This window comes from Chiloscyllium plagiosum, chromosome 34, assembly GCF_004010195.1.
Source record: "Chiloscyllium plagiosum isolate BGI_BamShark_2017 chromosome 34, ASM401019v2, whole genome shotgun sequence".
Taxonomy (NCBI): Eukaryota; Metazoa; Chordata; class Chondrichthyes; order Orectolobiformes; family Hemiscylliidae; genus Chiloscyllium; species Chiloscyllium plagiosum.
The window spans coordinates 42,114,064-42,139,899 of NC_057743.1; the positions used below are offsets into that span (position 1 = coordinate 42,114,064).

Genomic DNA, 25,836 nt, shown 5'->3' on the forward strand with positions numbered 1-25,836 from the left:
TGAGCACGTAACTGCTGGTATATCATAAAAGGCCCTGAAGGCAGCCACTGATTAGATACTGGAACAAATCAAGCCAACAACAATTTGTATTCACGTAGCACCTTAACATAATAAAACATAGCAAGATGTTTTGCAGGAGTAATATAACAGTAATTGCAACACTAAGTCAGCTAAGGAACTATTGGAGAGCAACAAAATGGTGACAGAGTTGTTTTTAAGGACCATCTTAAAGGAAGGAAGTGAGGTGGAGAGGTGTCAGAAATGAATTCCAGACTTTGAGATCCAGGCAACTGATGATGTATGAACATACAAGTTAGAAATAGGCCACTGTTCCACCTTCCAACTCTGCCCAATAACCTTTGACTCTCTTGTTAATCAAGAATCTATTTGCTCCTGCCTTAAAACTATCCATTTACTACCTCACCCACTCTCAGGGAAAGGGAGTACCAAAGACCCATGACCCTTTGAGAAACTAATGTTCCACATTGGTGTCTGGCCACCGGGGTGTTTATGATTGGTCAACATTGGAGGAGCACAGGGATTGTGGGACCCAAGGAGGTTACAGAGAGAAGGAGGGGCAAAGTATTTGAAAAAAAAGGATAAATATTTCAAGACTTTGCTTGACTGGGAGCCACTATAGGTCAACAAGCATAGGGTGAGAGAGGACCTAGGCTTGCTGCAAGTTAAGACAAAGGCAGCAGTTTCCATTTCCAGCTACCTGCAGTTCAAAGCCTTCACACACTCTGTGAGCCACTGTCTGCTATCTTCCTGGTGAAGACAATGTTCTCACTTAAATGTCTCACCATTGGGATTCCTGTTTCTTTTTAGGGTGAAAAACACAGCTGATTGTCAGTTTCATGGTTTGCTGTGCTGTCATTAGATGATGCAGGCCAGCTAAATAGATGTGTTTATAAATGTACTGTGGGGTTTCAGCATGTTGTTATCCTCCAGGTACCCCATCAGTTCAATTTCATCGAGAGTGAAATTGCACTACCAGATTCAGGTTATCATTTACTCTTAGTTACAATATCAGGGTCTGTATACAGGCAGCTGTATCATTACCCTGCACTGACAGAAGCCAAACTTTGTTCTGCCCAGCAGTCTCCCAAATGCTGGTTAAATGTTAATGTTAGCAGGTGTCTAACTGAACCCTCCCTTCTTCACTAGCGTCCAGGAATATATTAAATATTCCTCATTGAGGTGACTTGCCAAAAGGACAGAACCCTGGCTGCAGTCGGACTGCAGCAGATGGGAATCTGACGTGTGGTCAACCAGCTCATTCAGCTGTACACAAGCCAGCACCCTGGTATCCTGGAAGTGGTGGAGATGCGGTGCAGAGCATCATCCTCCACTTCCCGCTACGATGCTCTCCACCGCATCTCCTCCACTTCCTGCTCCTCTGCCCTTGAACCCCACCCCTCCAATTGCCACCAGGACAGAACCCCACTGGTCTTCACCTACCACCCCACCAACCTCCAGATACATCGTATCATCCTTTGTTATTTCCGCCACCTCCAAACAGACCCCACCACCAGGGATATATTTCCCTCCCAACCCCTATCAGCCTTCCAGAAAGACCACACCCTCCCCGACTCCCTTGTCAGGTCCATACCCCCTCCACCAACCCAAACTCCACTCCCGGCACCTTCCCCTGCAACCGCAAGAAATGCAAAACCTGCGCCCACACCTCCCCCCTCATTTCCCTCCAAGGCCCCAAGGGATCCTTCCATACCGTCAGAACACGACGCCTGGAGGAAGAGCACCTCATCTTCCACCTCGGAACCCTCCAACCACAAGGGATGAATGCAGATCTCTCCAGCTTTCTCATTTCCCCTCCCCCTACCTTTTCTCAGTCCCAACCCTCAGACTCAGCACCACCTTCTTGTCCTGCAATCTTCTTCCCGACCTCTCCGCCCCCTCCCCCTCTCCGGCCTATCACCCTCACCTTAACCTCCTTCCACCTATCGTATTCCCAACGCCCCTCCCCCAAGTCCCTCCTCCCTACCTTTTATCTTAGCCTGCTTGGCACACCCTCCTCATTCCTGAAGAAGGCCTTATGCCCGAAACGTCGATTCTCCTGCTCCTTTGATGCTGCCTGACCTGCTGCACTTTTCCAGCAACAAATTTTTAAGCTCTGATCTCCAGCATCTGCAGTCCTCACTTTCTCCAAATTCAATAACTTTCCCACCATATCAAAGCCAATAACTGAGCAGTCAGTTCTCTCCCTTGAGAACTGACTGCTCAGTTATTTTGCAATCTTCATATTTTATTTCACCCTGAGATGATTGTATGATTGTCTGTAAATGCCTTCATCATTTCAGCTTTGACACTGCCTCAACTCAGCTGCTGCTGAAACTCTCCATGCCATTGCTGCCTCCAGATGTGACTTCTCCAGTAAACGTTTCAGCTGCTGTCCTGTTTAACTCAACAAAGTTCCACTCATCTTCTGTGTTCACTGGTCCACACTGTTAAACAAGGCTTCAGTTTTAAACTTTGAATTCTTGTTCTCATATCCCTCTGTGACCTCTAACCTCCTCATCTTCCCCTATCCCTTTGGAGATATCTGTATTCCTCCACTTTTGGCTTCTTGAGCATTCCCAGTTTAATTGATTCTATCATTTCTGGCCAGGTCATCACTTGCCTATGCCCTGAAAACTGGAATGTCCTCCCACAATCTCTCCATCCATCTCCCTCACCTTCCTTTAGTAGATTTGGCCTCTTTGACAGAGCTCTGGTTATCCAACCTAACATCCCCTTCCATGGGTAAGAATTTGTTAATACATTTTCTGTGAAGCACCTTAGGATATAGCACCTTGAATGTAATTAAATATGAATGCAATTTGTTACAAATCCTCTGAATCTTCATCTTATTTATTTTCCTCTTTCAACATCTTTGACCATCCTTCCTTTAGTGTAGTATTCCATGGTTTTGTCCCTTCCTTCTTTGTCAACTATTTTGGTGTGTCCTTCCTAATTAAAAACAATACAGGAACGCCTGTAACAAAATAAAGCAAAGAATTGTGAATGCTGAAAATCTGAAACAAAAACAGAAATTGCTGGAGAAACTCAGCAGGTCTGGCAGCATCTGTGGAAAGAAAGTACAGTCCACAGTGACTCTTTTTTCAGAACTGCCTATCATCATTATTGTTTCTGATTGGTATAAGCTTTTTTTTTAGAGCAGCCATAAATCTGTGACCAGTATGAGACCATTTGAAGGAATGGTCTCGAGCCAGATGAGATCAATTTCAGCTTTGATGCACACTTTATAAATTAAAAACTGACAAATTCCCTAATGGTTTTTCAATTTTTAATTTAGTCAGGAACCAATGAGTAAGTTTGGTTTTGATTTTTGAAGACATGACCCCAATGGCCTGTAATTAATCTGCACTCAAGCCTGGAAATATGTTATGTGTAATACACAGTTCTACTTTGATCAGAGACTGGTAGGAGACAGGTGCAATAATAGCTTGTCACCCTCAAAAGCACTTTATTTTAACCAAACTGCTAATGTAGTCCTGTTTGTCTTCTCGGTATCACCTAACCTCAAGAATTCATTAATACTTTAAAAAGACCTGAGTTTTGCACTTGTAATTTTAATGTGTTTGTTATAAGCTTAATACCAGCACAATTATGCAAAGTGAATTTTTGTAAAATGATCATGTCAGTGGGTGACCCACTGCCCAGTGTGGGGCCAGCAGAACTGTTGGCAAACAAAATCATTGCTCTGCTAGAACCAACTATAGAGTCTGTGATAATGTACATCTTTGTAAAGCTGTTAATATCTGATGTTATAGGAGCTTCTTTCCAAAACCATAAGCACAAGGTGGTTACAATAACATAGAGCATAGAACAGGACAGCGCAGGAACAGACCCTTCAGCCCTCGATGTTGTGTCGAACGTGATGCCAAATTACACTAAACCCTTCTACCTTCCCTTGGTCCATACCCCTCCATTCCTCCCAGGTTCAGCTGCTTATCTTTTAATTTTTGAAAACCCTTTAAGAGCCTTTTAAGAAGGTAGAGACAGCAAACTTTGACCAATTTTGAAGGTCTATAGTTTTCTAGGAGTTTAAGTTGCATAAAGTTTTGTTGATATGACAACAATATGTCATAACATACTCATAAAATTAGTTTGTGCTGACAGTTTGTGTCACCTCAGATAGTAAAATAGGTTCTTGCTACTAACGTATGGAGGTGTAAAGAGTACTATAGTATTTCAGTGACTGGGGAATTAACAAAAACTTAAAGCATTGTGGTTGAGAAATGAACAGATTCAGAGTTTTGCTGCCAATTACTTGTTTGTAGTTGAAGGCACTTGGCAACAGAAGGTTAGACATTCCTGTGTCAGGTTGGCAGGCAGCCTGTTAGTTGCTAATTTGCCTGCGGTATAGTGGCACTTCGCCGGCTGAAACACACTGCTATAGTTGGTGAGTCGGTTCACAATGTCTACATTGAAGGGCCAAGTGTCTTTAAGGGAAAGAAAAACGCTGATTAATTACATCTGAGGGAAAACACTGTTACAGTCAAGTGAATGAGATTCAAGTTCATGATGTGTAAATTCTTGCATTGCTTTTCAGTCTTAAATGCCCCAATTTTATTCACACTGCCTTTAGCTGTCTGAACCCTAGGATCTGAAATTTCCTCTCTAAATCCCGTCTCCCTGTCACTACCACTCTCCTCCTTTAAACCATTGCTTCAAATCTTCTTCATTGGACAAGTTTTTGGCACTTGTTCTAATCTTCGTGGCTCTATATCAGATATTGTTCAACCAATTGATCAGATCTAAGTTCTGCAATCCTGCCACATCCAGTCATGAATAGTGGTGGATGATTAAACAACTCACAAGAGGAGGAGGCTGCACAAATATCCCCATCCTCGATGATGGGAGAGCCCAGCACATCAGAGCAAAAGACAATGCTGAAGCTTTCGCAGCAATCTTCAGCCGAAAGTGCCAACTGAATGATCCATCTTGGCCTCCTCCAGTGGTCCACAGCATCACAGATACCAGTCTTCAGCCAATTCAATTCACTCCATGTGATTTCAAGAAACAGTTGGAGACACTGCATACTGCAAAGGCTATGGGACCTGACAACATTTCTGCAACAGTACTGAAGCCTTGTGCTCCAGAACTTTCCGCTCCCCTAGCCAACTTCTTTCAGTACAGTTACAACACTGGCATCTACTTGACAATGTGGAAAATTGCCCAGACATGTCCTCTACGTAAAAAGCCGGACAAATCCAACCGGCCAATTACCATCCCATCAGCCGACTCTCTCCATCATCAAATGTTATCAAGCAGCACCTGCTCAGCAATAACCTGCTCAGTGACACCCAGTTTGGGTTCTTCCAGGGCCATTCAGCTCCTGACCTCATTATAACCTTGGTTCAAACATGGACAAAGGAGCTGAATTCCAGAGGGGAGGAGAGAGTGACAGCCATTGACATCAAAGCTGCATTCGACTGAATGTGGCATCAAGAAGTCCTAGCAAAAACTGAGTCAATGGGTATCAAGGGCAAACCCTGCACTGGTTGGAGTCATACATGGCGCATAAGAGGATGGTTGCGATTGTTGGAGGTCAGTCATCTCAGGTCCAGGGCATCTCTGCAGGTGTTCCTCAGGGTAGTGTCCTAGGTCCATTCATCTACAGCTACATCATCAATAACCTTCCCTCCATCATAAAGCCAGAAGTGGGGATGATGACTGCATAACTACTCAGATAAAGAAGCAGTTCATGTCCAAATCCAGCAAGATCTGGACAATATCCAGGTTTGGGCTGACAAGTGGCAAGTAACATTCGGACCAGACAAATGCCTGGCATTGACCATCACTAGAGGAGTCCTCAGAAAAATAAAAATGATTTCGACATCTGGAGGTAAATGTGTTTTGAATTTCATGTCAGCTTTGTTGAACAGCATTATGGGATTTTGACGCTAAGATTTGCATGACAATTCCTAAGGAGTTTCCAGATAACAGGTTTGGTTAAATTCTGTGGTTGGATGAGAAGTGACCATCTGAGTTGTTATTGCAAATTACTTGTTCAATAATTATGCAGCGGTATACTCCCTGAATGCGGTCCTTGAGTCAGGATAAAAGGAAACCTCAGCCCCAGGGTTGCTGAAGGCAGCTGTCTGCACTTTGCCACTAACTCAGAGCTAAATTTAAAAGATGATGGATTTTCTGCCCATTGATGGACAGAGATATTTTTTCCAATGTACAGTCTCTTCTGATAGCCAGAAGAGGCAAGAAACAGAGAAGTTAGATCTTACTGATGTATCATTTCACTGGTAAGATGCCAGTCATGTTGGATATTCAAAGTAGCTTAAAGATTCTTTCTTTGGAAAGCCTGTATTTGCAAGTAGGATATAGCTCAGCTTCATACCTGTGTGAGCATGTAAACAAGGCATGGTCAGTCACGTGGATTATTGGAGGGTTTGCAGCATCTATGAAAAGCTTACCCAGATTGAGTCGGGATGTGTAGGAGGGGAGACAAGACATGACCAGGGTAATAGGAACAAAAATAAGCCACTCAGACCCTGCTGTTTGACTCCATCATGTCTTCAGTATATTTGAACTCATTTCTCACTTTTACTCTGAGTCCCATGATAGCCTAATCCAACAACAAAAAAATCATTATGTCTCTAAACTTACTGTTGCCTCCCAGGTTCCACTGCCTTGTAGGGAACAGAATTTCAGTTACAGATTCCAACCAGGCTTTGTCTGAGGATAATTTGTCATTTTCAATTATTCATTCTGAAGTGATTATTGCTGCAATGTCTGAGGACCCTAAATATTTTCCACAAAGCAGGATTAACTTTTTTCGCTTACTGTCAGTTTAGCAAGTGACTTGTTTGCTTTTGATCTGAAATAGTTACTTGATAATTGGCTGAGTATTACTGTAAAATAGAGACATACTACTGAAACCATTTGCTTGCACCTGTCAGAACAGAGTGACTGCCAAAATCTCAAAGGGCACAACAATTAATATTGCACGAGAAAAGGGTGCTAACTGACTGCACAGTGGACTCTGGTCTATACATTACCATGGAGAATACATCAGGGAATGGATATCCTGCAAGTTTTTATTTAGTTGGAAAGGTGCAGTGCGTGGACATGTTCTTTCTATTTATAAAGGATGGGGCACCGCATTAAACACATGTAGCTTTTTGTGTGTGTAAACAAACCTGACTGATGTTCTGATAACTGGCAAAGCCCTGACCATTCAAAGACAATATAACTTGTCTGAATTTAAACAAAAGCTTGGTGCTTTCTCCATGACAACACATTGACCAATTCCAGCCTACTTGCCATCTAATCAGCATCCTCTTCTCATGCAGTAAAATTGTTGTTCCCAATATGATTTAGTATTCTTGTGATTCTGGACCAGTGGGTTACAAGTAAAAATCTTGAATTGTTCATCTCTCTGTTTATGCAGTACTCATTTTAAATTCATAAACATGGCCAGAGAATGATTTTGCAGTTAAATTTATTTTTGTATGAATCAATTGTTAATGGAAAAATATATCTGCAGGAAAATAATGATGTGTAAATACATTTGCACAATAAGCAGCAAAAAATGTGAACAAAAATCTTGATGAACAAAGCAAGTGCTTGCAAAAAATTATCTGCCTTTGGTTTCCATGGTAACTGCTCACATTTAAAAATCTTGCAGCTTAGTTTGACTATACTGTTCATATTTCCTCCTGGATGCAACCTGTCCTTTTTTCTGATCTTCCCTTTTTTATTACTGTTAACCCTTTTCCCTATATTTTAAATCTTTCTTCTCCAAGAATAGTTTCTATTTAAGAGCTGTCTTTTGTTAGGCACAGCAGCAATCACACCCTGTTATTCCCAGACTTGCCACAAAACTTAAAGATTTTGTCAAATTTTGCAAAATTCCTCAATTTATCTGTTTGTTTAGACCTAGTTAAGAGAAAAAACAGAGCTGGTTTCTGTACTTTACAAGGATTAACATTTATTAAGTTTAATTAGATTCAGCTGCAGATAAACAATAATGAACTGGTGACATATAGCTCCAGCAATTAAAACTCTCACCCTCTCATAAACCCATGCCCCCCCCCCCCCCCCCCAAAAAAAACACACATACACACACAGACTTACAGACAAGCGACAAGTGTTATGGGTAGAGGGAAAACTTGGGAAGGCAGTTCAAAGGTCCCAGTGCACAGGGTTCAAGACTTGATGTTCTTCAGTCTCTCTTCTCCAGGTACTTGCAGGAGACACCGAGCAACTGGTTCACAAATTATAAAGTCTCTGACTTATGAGTTAAAAGCATCAACTTATAGCAACTGTTGGGAGGAGATAACTGGCCTCCTTCAGGCTTCAGGTATTTTCTGCTGCAGAGAGATATGTTACCTCCCCTTCCAAAGTGCCAAAGCTTCTGGAACTATCATTGTTATCAAGACACTGTTCAGCTACTCAGCTGCCAGTCACTTACTTGTTGGCCAGTTGACACCTATTACCAGACTCTCGACAATCAAACCCCACCCCCAATACAGTGAGTTACAGTAGTTTTATAAGGTCAGCCAGGTGGACCTCATAGAATATGAGTTCCCAGATTGGGACAGTTAATCTAGTCTAATCAGGGAGCCCTGGCTGACAGCAAGAAACAGGAGTGTCAGAGGTGCTGTTCACTCTGGGAGGTGGCTCTGAGGGAGCTGGATCAGTGTCAAAGATTCTCCATGTGTAAATAAAGGGAGACTTGGTGATGGGATACTGGCCTCTCCGGAGCTATTTTACTTGTTGCATTTCAATACAATCATAAATACGGAAAAATCAAAAGATATGTTGTTTGCACTGCTTGGTATAAAAGGGCACCTTGTCCCAGCCACTAAATATACTGATACCTCACCTGATTGCAGATCTTTATCGATGTGTGAGGGATTATGCATCTTTTGAACAGTCCACTATGTTCATGATCAGATCACAAGATAGCAGAAGAGTTCTGATTTGATCTCTACATGAACTTTACACCGAGATTTGAAACTGTGATAGGAGCTGGGAATGGCCAGGGGAATACTGTAACCATTGTAGTAGGTCCTGCTGCCACTCTATCTCAGATGAAGGCACATCACAAACCCTTCCTCCTGAATGTGCTGATAGCTTGGTCAATGGGTGGTTCTGTTTTGGATAAACTTGAGGTCTCTGTGGTGGAGTCTGAACAAACCACCAACAGCCAGTGAAAGATGATTGAGGTGCTACTGTTCTTCCAGCTGGAAGCTGCATTTACAGTGAGAGGAAATTAAAAGAGGTGGGAATTATAGTTGCAATGTTTTATTTTAAGGACCTATCTCTTGAAAGCACAATTGCACATTTATCCTTATGTTTTTTATTTTTCAGATGTAAATATGTAGTATGCTAATAATGTGAAATGGACGCTTTATTTGCCTAGTAATCTGATCCACCAGATAAAATTTAAGCTACTGCATGTATTGCTGGTGTGTCTAGCTGTTATAGTGAAAGCATTTGCCGCATTACTTTGGAAAAAATATACTTCTGTCACCTGTTAATGACTCTTTCCAGCATTTGCATAACTGAATCATTTTCATGGGGAAGTAAACCTGTGTGTGGAGACTGTTTGTGAGGCAGCTGCTAAGTGACTTATAAATTTCAATAAACTGGGGGTGAATCCATGGGTAGAGGCTGGAAACGGGGCTTTTATGAAAACCCCAAGAATAGCAGTTTTAAAATAGCCTTTGTGCTTTTAATTTCCTGCAGTTCTCCACGAACCCCTCATAAATATCCATGAGTTACGAAGAAAAAAAGCTCAATAAAGAAAAATATTTGAGTCTGTTTAACATTTCGGGAGAGATTTTTTTATATGATTCTGAAATGGAGTGTTTTATTTCAATTCACAACAGAAGGTATCTATGATGAAGCAGTTTTCAATGTCCCTTGCTCCTTTGTCTCATTTATTATGGGGATAATTCAAATAGTGTTTAAATAATGTAATAAACAATCATATATAAGGAGCAAGAGGATATCTAGGGAAAGGGTTGGCCCACTCGAAGACAAAGGAGGAAAGTTATGGGTGGAGTCAGAGAAAATGGGTGAGATTCTTAATGAGTACTTTGTGTCAGTATTCACCAAGGAGAAGGACATGACCGATTAGATTAGATTAGATTAGATTAGATTAGATTAGATTACTTAGTGTGGAAACAGGCCCTTCGGCCCAACAAGCCCACACCGACCCTCCGAAGAGCAACCCACCCAGACCCATTCCGGTACATTTACCCCTTCACCTAACACTACGGGCAATTTAGCGACAGATGTTGAGGTTAGGGGTAGATGTTTGATTACTCTAGGTCAAGTTGGCATACGGAGGAAGAAAGTGTTGGGTATTCTAAAAGGCATTAAGGTGGGCAAATCCCCAGGTCCTGATGGGATCTATCCCAGGTTACTGAGGGAAGCGGGAGAGGAAATAGCAGGGGCCTTAACAGATATCTTTGCAGCATCCTTGAACACAGGTGAAGTCCCAGAGGACTGGAGAATTGCTAATGTCCCCTTGTTTAAGAAGGATAGCGGGGATAATCCAGGTAATTATAGAGCGGTGAGTCTGATCGATAGGGAAGCTGCTGGATAAGATACTGAGGGTTAGGATCGGTTTACATTTGGAAGAAAATTGACTTATCAGTGATAGGCTACATGGTTTTGTGCAGGGAAGATCATGTCTTACCAACTTAATAGAATTCTTTAAGGAAGTGACAAAGTTGATTGATGAGGAAGGACTATAGATGTCACATACATGGACTTCAGTAAGGTTCCCCATCGTAGGCTGATGGAGAAAGTGAAATTGCATGGGGTCCAGGATGTACTAACTAGATGGATAGGAGACAGAGAGTAGTAGTGGAAAGGAGTTTCTCAAAATGGAGAACTATGACCAGTGGTGTCCCACAGGGATCCGTGCTGGGACCACTGTTGTTTGTGATATACATAAATGATCTGGAGGAAGGTATCGGTGGTCTGATCAACGAGTTTGCAATGACACAAAAATTGGTGGAGTAGCAGATAGTGAAGGGGACTGTCAGAGAATGCAGCAGAATACAGATAGATTGGAGAGTTGGGCAGAGAAATGGCAGATGGAGTTCAACCTGGGCAAATGCGAGGTGATGCATTTTGGAAGATTCAATTCAAGAGCGAACTATATGGCGAATGGAAAATCCCTGGGGAAAATTGATATATAGAAAGATCTGGGTGCTCAGGTCCATTGTTCCCTCAAGGCGGCAACATAGATCAATCGAGTGGTCAAGAAGGCATACGGCATGCTTTCCTTCATCAGATGGGGTATTAAGTACAAGAGTTGGCAGGTCATGTTACAGTTGTATAGAGCTTTGGTTCTACATTTGGAAAACTGCATACAGTTCTGGTTGCCACATTACCAAAAGGATGTGGATGCTTTGGAGAGGGTGCAGAGGAGGTTCACCAGGATGTTGCTGGTATGGAGGGTGCTAGCTATGAAGAGAGGTTGAATAGATTAGGATTATTTTCATTAAAAAGATGGAGGTTGAGGGGAGGACCTGATTGAGGTCTACAAAATCATGAGAGGTACAGACAGGGTGGATAACTAGAAGCTTTTTGCAGAGTGGAGGACTCAATTACTAGGGGTCACGAGTTCAAGGTGAGGGGGAAAAGTTTAAGGGAGATATGCGTGGAAAGTGTTTTACACAGAGAGTGGTGGGTGCCTGGAATACGTTGCCAGCGGAGGTGGTAGAGGAGGACACGATAGCGTCATTTAAGATATATCTCAACAGTTACATGAATGGGCAGGGAGCAGAGGGATAAAGATCCTTAGAAAATAGGTGACAGGTTTAGATAGATGATCTGGATCAGCACTGACTTGGAGGGCCAAAAGGCCTGTTCCTGTGCTGTAATTTTCTTTGTTCTTTGTAATCTACCAGCTGAGATTATGTGTTGATGATAGAATGGTCAGCATTTTCTGTATTCTCCACTGAAATTGACAAAAGCCTCCGGATTCTGGATTAGTGGTGCTGGAAGAGCACAGCAGTTCAGGCAGCATCCAAGGAGCAGTGAAATCGACGTTTCGGGCAAAAGCCCTTCATCAGGAATAAGACAGGACATGTGCAGAATCACCCCAAAGGATAGCTGTGCTCCTCTAGGGGCCAGTCTATAAAGATCCCTACAAACTTCAATCGCTCGATGATTGTGAGTTCATAAGGATTTCCACTTTTCTGCTTTCAGTCTTGCAGCAAAAACCGCAGCAAAGTTGCATCTTCTTGAATGAAGGTGTAACGAGGATTTAACAGTGTATGAAGTTAGTAATTCCAGCCACAAGCCTTCAATGGTTCCAATAAGCTAATTTAATATTTATGGAATGTCAAATTATTCTATTATAGTAAAAATTACACGTTTAAAATCATAATTTTTTGTCTGTATCTTTGTTAGTTTCTATCTTAGTTTAGTTATTCAATTTAAATTTTCAAATAACATAATAAATGTAAAGAAAGAGCTGTAAAAGTTTTTAACTCCCTGATTTACTGTGTTTGAATGATTCAAAGCGGTTGGCTGCTTACCCACTTGCTGCCATCACTGCACTCCAAGGCATCCCTGACTTGATGCCAAGTTTAAGCTTGCCTCCAGAGAGCAGTGAGCCACAGTAGCTCAGTTGGCAGGATAGCTGGTTTGCAATGCAGAGTGATGTAAATGATGTAAATTCCTATGCCAACTGAGGCAAACACAAAGGATTCTCCTTGTCAACCTCTCCCTTTGCCTGAGGCATCCTGATCCTCATGTTAAACCACCACCAGTCATCTCTATAATGAGAGATCCGCTCTATGGCCCACCAGGACAACGCTAATTTTACCTTTTACATCACTAGCTCTTTGTTGGCAGCTTTCTCCTGGGAAAATAAAACAGGGAGTGTTTTGTCTCTGAAAGAAAATTCCAGACCAATACATTTTTGGGATAGATTAGATTCTCTACAGTGTGGAAACAGGCCATTTAGTCCAACAAGTCCACATCCACCCTCCAAAGAGTAACCCACCCCCCTATCCTATATTTACCTTGACTAATGCATCTAACACTATAGGCAATTTAGCATGACTAAGTCACCTGACCTGCACATCTTTGGATTGTGGGAGGAAACCGAAGGAAACCCACATAGACACTGGGAAGAGTGTGCAAATTCCACACAGTCACCCGAGAATGGAATCGAACCCGGGTCCCTGGCGCTGTGAGGCAGCAACTCTAACCACTGAGCCATCACGCAGTTCTCAAAAGAGGCCCCAGTGAGATTTAATAATGATATCACAACACATCGTAACTGTTGGGAAATTGTCCTCAGTTTGTGAAAGCAATCAAAATTTAGCAAGCAGAGACTAGTTTAAACACAAAATTCAGTTCCATTTTTAATTTCATTAGGGAAGGAAACACAGAAGTAAGGAAGCAGTTCTGAAGATGTGTTCAAGTAGTTCTAGGATATCGCATGTTTCGCCAGTGCAATTTGGCTATAATGTCACTGAAGAATTAGGGAATGGTATTTTGGGGAACACGTACCTCCGTTGGCAATAGTGTGATTCCAGTGGGGGTCAGTTTGTGCGCTTTGTTCTGCGCATGAGCTGATGTCAGATACTGACAGAGCAGTTTTCTGTGAGAGGTACTGTACAGAGCCCATCTTTCTGTGGGGAGTACTGTACAGAGCCCAGCTTTCTGTGGGGGGTACTGTTCAGAGCCCAGCTTTCTGTGGGGGGGTACTGTTCAGAGCCCAGCTTTCTGTGGGCGGTACTGTACAGAGCCCAGCTTTCTGTGGGGGGTACTGTACAGAGCCCAGATTTCTCTGGGGGGTACTGTATAGAGCCCAGCTTTCTGTGAGAGGTACTGTACAGAGCCCAGCTTTCTGTGGGGGGTACTGTACAGAGAGCAGCTTTCTGTGGGGTGTACTGTACAGAGCCCAGATTTCTGTGGGGGGTACTGTACATAGTCCAGCTTTCTGTGGGGGGTACTGTACAGAGCCCAGCTTTCTGTGGGGGGTACTGTACAGAGAGCAGCTTTCTGTGGGGGGTACTGTACAGAGCCCAGCCTTCTGTGGAGGGTACTGTTCAGAGCCCAGGTTTCTGTGGAGGGTACTGTTCAGAGCCCAGCTTTCTGTGGGGGGTACTGTACAGAGCCCAGCTTTCTGTGTGGGGTAATGTTCAGAGCCCAGCTTTCTGTGGGGGGTAATGTTCAGAGCCCAGCTTTCTGTGGGGGGTACTGTACAGAGCCCAGCTTTCTGTGAGGGGTACTGTACAGAGCCCAGTTTTCTGTGGGGGGTACTGTACAGAGCCCAGTTTTCTGTGGGGTGTACTGTACAGAGCCCAGCTTTCTGTGGGGGGTACTGTACAGAGAGCAGCTTTCTGTGGAGGGTACTGTTCAGAGCCCAGCTTTCTGTGGGGGGTACTGTACAGAGCCCAGCTTTCTGTGGGGGGTACTGTACAGAGCCCAGCTTTCTTACATTTTGTTTTAAAAGTACTGTGTTAGATTTACTTTTGTTTTGTTATTGATTTCAACCCTAATTCAGGCTGTGCTGTTGTTAGCGTTAGACTTTAGGTGATTTTTGAACGATCGCAAATGATATTTTTTACTGGCTTGCTCCAAACACACTTTTTCCACAGGTCCCATTATTTCCACAGGTCTCATTATTTCCATTATGTGATTTTCTGTTGAGCGAGATTTCGCTGGAATGCAATGACGGTGTTATCACAGAATGACCTGTACTACAGTTTGGTCGGTGTAAAGGATATCCCTAGGAACAGTATGTGTGGAGGTGTAGTTCCAGTCCTCACCCTAATAATTTGCATCAATGAAATGTCATCCCTCTTCAACGTATTTATCAAGCTTTCAGAAGGTAAATATTCCTGTAGGTATTTTTTAGGGATGATCAAGAAAGCTGACATTTTACTTCAGGTAAAACACACAAAAGGAATATGTTCCACATTCTCTCGCTTTCTCTCACTCTTTTGTTTCTCAGCCTCTGGTTGTTAGAAATTCTAGTCTGCCCTGGGATTTTTTGGCATCAGTTTCTCCAATAAATGGGTCCAACTTCAACTCCCCAATAGTATAATGTGAAAGCAACACATTAGACACCTACTTTGTCATCCAGCCAGGACATCCATGTTTTCAATCAGAGCCCCGACATTCATCTCCAATATTTTCAACAGTGAAATTAGTCATTTGAAGGCTGATACAAATTGCTAAAATATTTTATTTAGAGACTAATTGACATGTTTACATCAGTTGCCTCGAACCAGTTCAATTTACGCTTCGGCGGGTCGGTGTGGACTTGTTGGGCCGAAGGGCCTGTTTCCACTCTGTAAGTAAGTAATCTAATCTAATTTATCTTCATATAATTAAGCAAGATAAGAAACGTATTATAGCAACATCCAGGTTGTAAAACTGATCAGTCTGTGTTGGGGGGAAAAGAATTCTTGAATTTACATAGCACCTTTCAGAATCACTCGAAGCATTTCACAAGCTACTGAAAGACTTTTGAAGTACATTTATAGTTGGAATGGAGAAAACCAACAACCAATTAGTGCAGAGTGAGCTCCCACAATTTGATAAAGAACAAACCTTCTGCTTTTGTCTGTTACAGATTAAGAAGTCATTTGGATAACATACTTTATCCTCTTTGAACTAGTCACCTGGGATCTTTTCTATCCATTCAAGCAAGAAATTTAACATTTTATCTGAAAGACAGCAACTCCAACAGTGCAGCACTCCCTCAGTACTGAAATACGAGAGCCAGCTTTGGTTTGTATGCTGAAGTCTGGGAGGGGAACAAGTGTGCGGCAGGCAATGCTGAATGACTGTTTCTCCTGTTACTAACAGGAGAAACAATCAGAATGCACACTATATCCTAAAATTCATTTTAATAACACAATGCAACTTATTGCCTGAATTAAATAAATTCAATTCAATTCAATTCAATGAATCAATGGCCCTTATAGATGACATTTATTCAGAGTTGTTTGTCCATCGTATACTTTTTAAAAGTTGCATTGCCAGTTCTTCATGGGACTCTGCCATTTCCGCCACCTACAGTCAGACCCCACCATCAGAGATATATTTCCATCCCCGTTCCTATCAGCATTCCACAGAAATCTTTCCCTCCACAAATCCCTCATTAGGTCCACACCCCCCACCAACCCACCCTCCACTCCTGGCACCTTCCCTGCCACTGCAAGAGGTGTAAAACTTGCGCCCACACCTCCCCCCTCATCTCCTTCCAAGGTCCCAAAAGATCCTTCCACATCTGGTAGAGATTTTCCTGCACATCCAAACACCTCATCTACTGTGTCCATTGCTCTCGATGTCGTCTCCTCTACACTGAGGAGACAGCACACCAACTTGCAGAACATTTCAGGGAATATCTCTGGGACGTACGCACCAAACAACCCCAGCACACTGTGACTGACCGCTTCAACTCCTCTCCCACTCCACCAAGGACATGCAATTCCTGGGCCTCCTCTACTGCCAAATCCCAGCCACCTGACGCCTAGAGGGAGAACATCTCATCTTCCACCTTGGGACCCTCCAACCACATGGGATCAATGTCGATTTCACCAGTTTCCTCACCGAACTTACGAGGATTTACTCACGAGGATGTGGACATCTCTGGCTAGGCCAGCATTTATTAGTCATCCCTAATTGCCCAGAGCTTAAGTACAAATCACCCACATTGCTATGGGTCTGGAATCACTTGTAGGCCAGTCTGGGTAAGGATGGCAGATTTCCTTCCCAAAAGGACATTAGTAAACCAGATAGGCTTTGACCAACAATCGACAATTGATTCATAGTCATCATTATACCCTTAATTCCAGATTCAAATTCCACTATCTGCCATGGCAGGATTTGAATCCGCGTCCCCTGAATATTAGCTGAGTGTCCTGAATTAATAGTCTCGCAGTAATATACCACTAGGCCATCACCTGCCCGTTGCAAATATAATGTTTAGTGTAACCGTCTTATAGATCAGAGATTAAATCATTCTGAACTGATTTTTGAATCCATGTTACAGATTCCTAAAGGAGTTATTGCTCCTTGTTTGTTACCTGAGAGTCAGTCCATCATCTGTGTGTGAAGTGCCTGAGCACTGGTTGTGATCTAATGATAGAGAGAACCTCCTGAGATTTGACACTTTGGCTGGAATGAAGTATTAATCAGTATGTGATGTTTCAGGAGTTCTGGACACTTATTCTTCTGCTAACGCAACTACTGGCATTATCAAATAGCTTTGATCATGTTCCACTCCATTTCTTTGTAACTACTCTTTGAATATCATTAGTGAACCAGAAGTTTCAGGTTTCACAGAAAGCCAACTTCAAATGCAGAATGGGATCCAAGAACACACTAAAAAAAATTGATATTTGACAAGGCCCTCATTAAATACATAACAAAACTCTTCTCTCACCCTGAGGCCATGCGTGAAAAGCCCAGTTTCTGGCTGGATGCTGGAGTCAATAAACTAGTCGATAAGGTCCAACTGCACTCATGGTGATTGCTTGAAGCATCTTTTCTTTGTAAAACACTATCCCACTCAGATTCCTCAGGTTCAAGTAAATGAGTTACACAAGGTGAGAATCGTGGCAACAAAATTGTTGAAAAGCTTTAACCTGTATCCAACCGAAAGAAAATACATGATGTTCAAAATTATGTTGTCGTGAAACTTACAGTAGGGGAGAAGAAATACCAAAGCATACAATTTCCAAGTTAATTAAATTGAACAAACACAATGAAAAGTTAAATTTGGCTTCCCCTAATGTTGAAACCAACACTTCTGGGTTGACCTTGAAAACATCTAGACCCTCTCTAAAGTCTCGGTATCCAGTTTATATTATACTGACCAGTACTGATCAGGCATGCTCCTCAGGCTAACCAAGGTTTGATATGGGTTGTTTTTATTCATGTATTCACAGGACGTGGGCATCGTTGCCTGGGCCAGCATTTATTGCCCGTTGTAAATTGCCTTTGAGAAGGTGGTAATAAGCTGCTTTCTCAAATCACTGCAGTACTCTCAGATGTAGGGACACCTACAATGCCTTTAGGGAGGGAATTCCAGGATTTTGACCCAGCAACACTGTAAAAATAGTGATGTCTTTCCAAGTCAGGATGATTAGTTGCTTGTGGGGAAGCTTGCAAGGGAGGTGGTGTTCCCATGTATCTGCTGCCCTTGAACTTCTCAATAGAAGTAGTCATGGGTTTGGAAGGTGTTGTTCAATGAGCCTAAATAGGATGATCCGGTGCATCCTGTAAATGGAACACTGAAGCCACTGCATGTTGTTAGTGGAAGGAGTAAATTTTGCTGATTGATTGCTGCTTTGTCCTGGATGGTGTCAAACTTCTTAAGTGTTGTTGGAGCTGCACCCATCCAGGCAAATGGGAGTATTTCTAATTCCTGATTTGTGCCTTACAGGTGTAGACAGGCTTTGGGGAGTCAGGAGTGAATTACTCAGTGCAGTATTCTTAGACTCTGACCAGTTCTTGAAGCCCACAGTAATCAGGTTCAGTTTCTGGTCAATGGTAACCCTCAGGATGTTGATAGTGGAGGATGTAGTGATGATAATGCCATTGAATGTGAAGGGGTGACAGTTAGATTCCCTGTTTTTGCAGATGGTCATGTCCTGGGATTTGTGCGGTATGAATGTTACTTGCCATTTGTCAGCCCAAGCCCGAATATTGTCCAAGTCTTGTTGCATTTGGACACTGACTGCTTCAGTATCTGAGGAGTTGTGAATGGTGCTGAAGATTGTGCAATCATTAGTGAACATCCCCACTTCTGACCTTATAATAGAGGGAAGGTTATTGATGAAGCAGCTGAAGATAGTTGGGTCCAGGACACTACCCTGAGGAACTCCTGCAGAGATGTCCTGGAGCTGAGATGACTGACCTCCAACAACCACAACCATCTTCCTATGTGCCAGGTATGACTCCAACCAGTGGAGCCATTGTCCCCTGCTGCCCATTGATTCCAGTTTTGTAGGGCTATGTAATGCCACACTCAGTTGAATGCAGCCTTGATGTCAAGAGCTGTCACTCTCCCCTCCCCTCTGGAATCCAGCTCTTTTGTCCATGTTTGAACCAAGGCTGTAATGAGGTCAGGAGCTGAGTGGCCCTGGGGGAACCCAAACTGGGCGTCACTGAGCAGGTTATTGCTGAGCAGGTGCTGCTTGATAGCACTGCTAATGACATTTTCCATCCTATTACTGATGATCAAGACTAAACTGATGAGGCAGTAACTGGCTCTGTTTAATATAACCGCCTTACTTGTCAATTCTTTTCCCCTCAAAGTAAAACCTATTGTTTGGTTTGATTTTTTTTATGGCCTTTCTTGCCTTTGACACAATATGCGATAATTTGTTGCAGTCCTCCTCAATATTGATTATTTCTGTTGGTTATGACATCTCGCTGAGTTACTCTGTGTTGCGTTCAACCCTACAGCAAGTGTTTTGAGGCTAAATTTTGAGGCTGTAAGTAATCTAATCTAATCTAATCTAATCTAATCTAATCTAATCTAATCTAAATTGATCCTCAGTTTTGGTGAGCGGTCTGATCTGGGTGACCACAGCCATGTGCTGGGGCTTTCCTTCATGGGCTGTTTGTGAAGGGTGTGTGATGACCATATGTGGAGAATATGGTTCCACTAGAATGTTGAGCAGTTTCCCCACCCTGGAACAGCCTTCCCCTGGAGACTCCTCTGTCAGATCATTCTCCAGCTTCTTTGGTGATGTTGCTGGCCAACAGGTTTCACCCTTTCTTATTAAAACCTGCATCACTCAAAGCATTTGCAGACAATCAGAAAGATTTACGTGGAATGAGTCCCATTTGGCATGGACTGAGGGTCTTTATAAATTGTAGATTAAAGGGTTAATTATAGTATTCACCCAGAAAAGCCACTGATATGTGCGAATGTGAAACTCAAGCCATCGCTTAAACTGGGAACTGGTGAAGGTAGGTGAGTGAGTGAGCACAGAGTTAATGGAAGGTTTACCGAGGGGAGGGGAACTCATTCAGGAGTGTGTTGGACTTGTCAGGTTTAGAATCACTGATAAAAAAGACTCCAATAGGGGCAACACCAAAGTTTTAATGAAGAGGAATGAACTCTTTCAAAGGTTTTCATGTCCTTCTGTAAAGGTATGATCTTTAACTTTATTTGTGTCTACTTTAAAGCACTTTTGTTCCAACACGTAGCCATTCGTTAGGGCTTGCACAGTCAGTTCTGTTGTTCTGGCGAGGAGCCAGCACTTTCCCACAATGATCCAACTCGATATGACAAACAGACAAACCCACTGGCACTTTCTGCTGGGGCCAGAAGCAAGCATTCACACTAATGAGAGAAAGGGAGAGCAGAGACTTACCTCGCTGGCACTGACCTCGCCTGCCTGACATGGTGATTGCCAGGAACAGCAGCGAGACCTTCGAGGTCAGTTAAAATGCCTAAACAGCAGCTCCTGCCACTGCCAGCTATGGAGGGCACTGCCAGCTCTCCATTCCAGTACTGGACTGATGAAGTGAGTAGAACCTTGCTAATTTCCCAGTCATTTTCCGTCACAGACTCACGGACATTGAAGGTGGATGGTCATATCCTATCTATTATTTGGGAGAAGTATTTCAAACACTGGCGTGCAGCTGTTATTCTGTCTTTCTCCCTGACTGTCCTTGGGATTGGTAGCTGGGTATAGATCTTCCTGAACTCTGACGACTGAAAGATGGAGTGTTGGTTGGGAATTAGGCACAGTTTCTGAAAACTCCGTGCTCCAGAAAAAGTCCCAACGGCGAGGCTTTGTGAAGCTGAGAACCTGCACCCACCCTGTCAGCAACACACCAAATAAAACAGAAAGTAAAGCCAGCAGCTACAGTAGATGGATTGTTCTGCACAAGGTGGCGTGTCTTCGGTTGTTGATGCGTGTAGTTAATCGCTTGTAAAATATAATGTACTCGGAAACACCCGCTAGACAAACACTGCAGTGTAGGGAAGTTGAGAAGTTTTAAAAATGCAAATCCGCTGAAATCTCGAGCTGTCAGCCCAGTGTATAAAGGCACCTTTTCCGATGATAGTCTCACCTGCCGGCTCCTGCCCTGGACTGGGAAGCAGATGTTGCCCGAAGCCTCACTGCAATCCCCCACTGCCCTTCCCCTTTGGCTTGGATTGTTCCTGAGGCCATACAGGCAATATTGAAAGTTCCCTATTCAGGCGCTCCCGGGCTCCCTCCCTTCGATAGGGTACACATAGTGAGGGGACGTCCTTGAATAATGGCTATGAGAATGGTTGGTGCCTCTTTATTTTGAAACTGTGCCCTCTGGTCCCAGACTCTGTTATGAAGGGAAACATCCTCTCAGCATTTACTCTGTCCAACCACTTAAGAATCCTAAATGTTTCAATGAGATCACCTCTCATTCTTCTAAACTTCAGTGAGTAGAGTCCCAACCTGTTTCACTTTTGCTCATGAGACAATCCCTCCAAACCAGGGATCATTCTGAAAAACTGTCTTGAATGAAATATCTTTCCCTAAATAAGAAGACGGGAATTGCTCATAGTACTCCAGGTGTGGTCTCACCATTACCTTGTACAATTGCAGGAATCTCCCTGCCTGACTCCATGGGATTTGATCACCAGTGTATCTCATCAAAAGGCAGTTTCTCAACTACAAACAACTGAATCTTTGGTGCTAGATTTTGCAATGTTTCCAGCATCCCAACTCCACCTGGTTCTGTTCCCATCTAATGGCAACTCCCACACACCTTTTTACAGAGTGCAATCAAGTGAGGGGTCCTGGAGATCAGTAGAAATATCCTGGTTTCTTTGGCTTTGCATTCACAGATTCTGTTTCGCAGTGAACACGAGACAGAACAGGATCTCTGCTCCTAATCATGCTGGGTAACGGGCTCAGAACAAACCATCATTGCCACAGATTCTGGCTACATGAGAAGTTGGACTTACAAGAGTCATTGAGAAACCTGTCTTTGAAAAAATAAAGATAATATTCCTGCTTCAGTGAGTCCAAGATGCAGTAATTCAGTCACTGACCTGTGAAAAGATGGTGATTGGAATACAGAATTATGAAGGAAGATGATCAGCGCAGACAATTGAATGAAGAGATAATACAGTGAGGCTGAACTTAGTTAAAAATCATACAACACTAGGTTATAGTCCAACAGGTTTAATTGGAAGCACTAGCTTTCGGAGCAACAACCATCTGTTGAAGGAGCAGTGCTCCGAAAGCTAATGCTTCCAATGAAAACTGTTGTTGTGTGATTTTTAACTTTGACTGTACTAGCACTTTGTACAACCCAGTCCAACGCTGGTATCTCCAAGTCAAGGCTGAACTTAGATTCAGTCAGAGGATGAGTCATCAGATGCTGAGAAGTGTGTTGACAATCATTGAAAACACTATACCAGGAGGATTTCAAAAAGTCTAGAGACTGTTAACATAGAGTCATAGAGTCCTAGAGATGGTGAACATAGAAGATAGAACAGTACAGCACAGTACAGGTCCTCGATGCTTTGCCAACCATTTATCCTACTCTAAGATAGACTAACCTACACACCCTTCGTTGCACTATCTTCCATGTGCCTATCCAAGAGTTACTTAAATGCCCCTAATGTACCTGACTCTACTAGCACCGCTGACAGTGCATTCCACACACCCACCACTCCCTGTGTAAAGAACCGACCTCTGACATCTCCCCTAAACCTTCTTTCAATCACTTTACAATTATGTCCCCTTGTGATAGACATTTCCGCCCTGGGAAAAAAAATCTCTGGCTATCCACTCCATCTATACCTTTCATCATCTTGTACACCTCTATCAAGTCACCTCACATCCTTCTTCACTTCAATGAGAAAGGCCTTAACTCCCTCAACCTTTCTCCATAAGACATGCCCTTCATTCCAGGCAGCATCTTGGTAAATCTCCTCTGCATCTTCTCTAAAGCTTCCATATCCTTCCTATAATGAGGTGACCAGAACTGAACACAATATTCCAAGTGTGGTCTAACCAGGGCTCTGTAGAGCTGCAACATAACCTCATAGCTCTTAAAATCAATCCCTTTGCTGATGAAAGCTAATACACCACATGCCTCCTTAACAACCCTATCAACTTGGGCGGCAACTTTGAGGGATCTATGGACATGGACCCCAAGATCCCTCATTCCTCCACACTGCCAAGATTCCTGTCTTTAACTCTGTATTCTGCATTCAAATTCGACCTTCCAAATGAATAACTTCATACCTTTCCAGGTTGAACTCCATCTGCCACTTATAAGCCCAGCTCTGAATCCTGTCATAGAGTCATGAAGTCATAGAGATGTACAGCACGGATCAGATTCTTCGGTCTAGCTCGTCCATGCCGACCAGATATCCTAACCTAATCTAGTCCCATTTTCCAGCACTTGGCCCACATCCCTCTAAGCCCTTCCTATTCATGTACCCATCCAGATGCCCTTTAAATCAATGTCCTGTTGCAACTAACAACAGCCCACACAATCCACAACTCCACCAACCTTCGTGTCATTGGCAAACTTACTAACCCACCTTCCACTTCCTCATCCAAGTCATTTATAAAAATCACAAAGAGCAGAGGTCCCAGAACAGATCCCTGCAGAACACCACTGGTCACCGAGCTCCAGGCTGAATACTTTCCACCTACTGCCACCCTCTGTCTTCTATGGACCAGCCAATTCTAAATCCAGAGGATACAGTTAAGAGGACAATTAGTAACATTTGTAGCCATGAAACAGCACAAAGATTTACTGAAATATTTCTAATTACGCAGTTTTGGGGTTAAATATAATAAAACATATTTCAGGATAATTTCCGTATCTTCCTTGCTCAAAGTTGTTGAATAAGGCAGACAGATGAAGTCGAGACACAAGTGGCAGATGCTGCCAGACCTGCTGAGCTTTTCTGGCAATTTCTACTTTTGTCTCTGACTTACGGTATCTGCAGTTCTTCTTTTGGTTTATAGACAGATGAAGATGCCTGAATTACATTATTCCTGGTTTTCCTGCTGCATAATCACTTTGCTTGATCCACATTCCCATTACTTCAAATTCTGCTGTGAGAGTATTGTTTTGTAAATGTCCCTTTGGGATAGGTGCAGGTAGTATGGTTTTCCTGTTTGCTCAAACTGATTCTACTCTTTTCCTTTTCAGAACACTGACTTCTTTGAAATGATTGAAAAGATGCAGGTAAGTTACTGCTTTCCAACTGCTGACCTAATAATTGAAGCTTTAGACAAAACAATTACATTTGCTTTGTGGATCGAAACTTAGAATTACTTTTAAGCTTCTCCTTTCACTTTGCCATCAGCTTCACAAAAACGATATAACACTAACATGTCTTATCAAATAAATAGTTCATTAATTATGAGCAGGCAAAATCTGATGGTGAACCAGCAGCGACACAGTTGACATGTCTACTTCAAGCAGCCAATATGCATTGGAGAGAAACCTGTTTGTGTCCCTCAAGCCCTTCATTTGCAATTAGAAACACTGGAGGCAGGATTGAAACTTGAATGACATTGGGGGAAGGGTCTAGGGTATGGTCAGTCAGAGGATAGGAAAGAAACCTTGCAGCTCCACTCCCCTCACCCCCACAACCTTGTTGCTCTGCTGCATTTTCTAATGGGATTTGGTCCCCATTATGAACTGATTGTTGTGATTTCCTCTGATTTAAGAACAGTTCCCGAGGATCAGACAACAACAAATATAACCTTTTTAATTAAGAAAGGAAGAAATTACGGGAAAGTATAAATTTATTAGCATATCAGCAGTATCAGGCAAATGCTGGAAATTAATATTGGGGAAATGGTAACCAGACACTTGGAACATTATCATATAATTAAATACTGCGAGTGGGGGTTTTTGAAAAGGGAATTGTATTACATATAGAACATAGAACATAGAACAATACAGCGCAGTACAGGCCCTTCGGCCCTCGATGTTGCGCCGATCCAAGCCCACCTAACCTACATTAGCCCACTATCCTCCATATGCCTATTCAATGCCCGCTTAAATGCCCATAATGAGGGAGAGTCCACCACTGCTACTGGCAGGGCATTCCATGAACTCACGACTCGCTGAGTAAAGAACCTACCCCTAACATCTGTCCTATACCTAACCCCCTTAATTTAAAGCTATGCCCCCTTGTAATAACTGACTCCATACGTGGAAAAAGGTTCTCACGGTCAACCCTATCTAAACCCCTAATCATCTTGTACACCTCTATCAAGTCACCCCTAAACCTTCTTTTCTCCAATGAAAACAACCCCAAGTGCCTCAGCCTTTCCTCATACGATCTTTCTACCATACCAGGCTACATCCTGGTAAAGAGAAATCCATTTTTGGAGGGAGGTGTGATTGGTATGATGAATTGGAAATAAGTAGATATTTTGATTTACAAAACCATTCAATGAGATGTCACAGAAGAGGCTAATGCAACAGTAGTACTCCTGGGATTGAGGATAATATGTTACTGTGGATTGAGGATCAGTTGATGGATAAAAAAAAATGAAGTAGGTATAAGCAGGACATTTCAGCTTGACAGGGTATTGCAAGGATCAGTATTGGGGTCTCTGATGTTTACAATCTATATTAATGGCTTGAATGAGGAATCACAATGCACGTATACTACTCTGCTGATAGTACACTATTAGGTGGGAAAATATGTGAAGATGATGAAAAATGCAGCAGAGGAATCATGACGGCTTGGTGACTGGGTATAAACATGGTAAATGGAACAGTGTGGCAAAGGGTGAAATTATTCACTTTGATAGAAATATTTTGGGGACAAAGAAGCAGATATTTTTCTACATAGTGTATGCCTGG

The 25,836-nt window shown here is 42.8% G+C and overlaps 1 protein-coding gene across 16 annotated transcripts in view; it reads left to right on the forward strand.

Annotated features, from left to right (window-relative positions):
* The window catches only part of rap1gapa (RAP1 GTPase activating protein a), a 566,513-nt gene that overhangs the window by 426,156 nt on the left and 114,521 nt on the right, over positions 1–25,836 (forward strand). For 15 of the 16 annotated variants that reach the window (XM_043676342.1, XM_043676343.1, XM_043676331.1 and 12 more), the window contains one exon: positions 24,163–24,198. In XM_043676342.1, coding sequence (XP_043532277.1) covers positions 24,181–24,198 — 18 coding nt within the window. In that variant the 5' untranslated portion in view covers positions 24,163–24,180. Of the gene's footprint in view, positions 1–20,292; positions 20,520–24,162; positions 24,199–25,836 lie in introns of those variants that run through there. The other variant, XM_043676337.1, reaches the window with a different exon arrangement.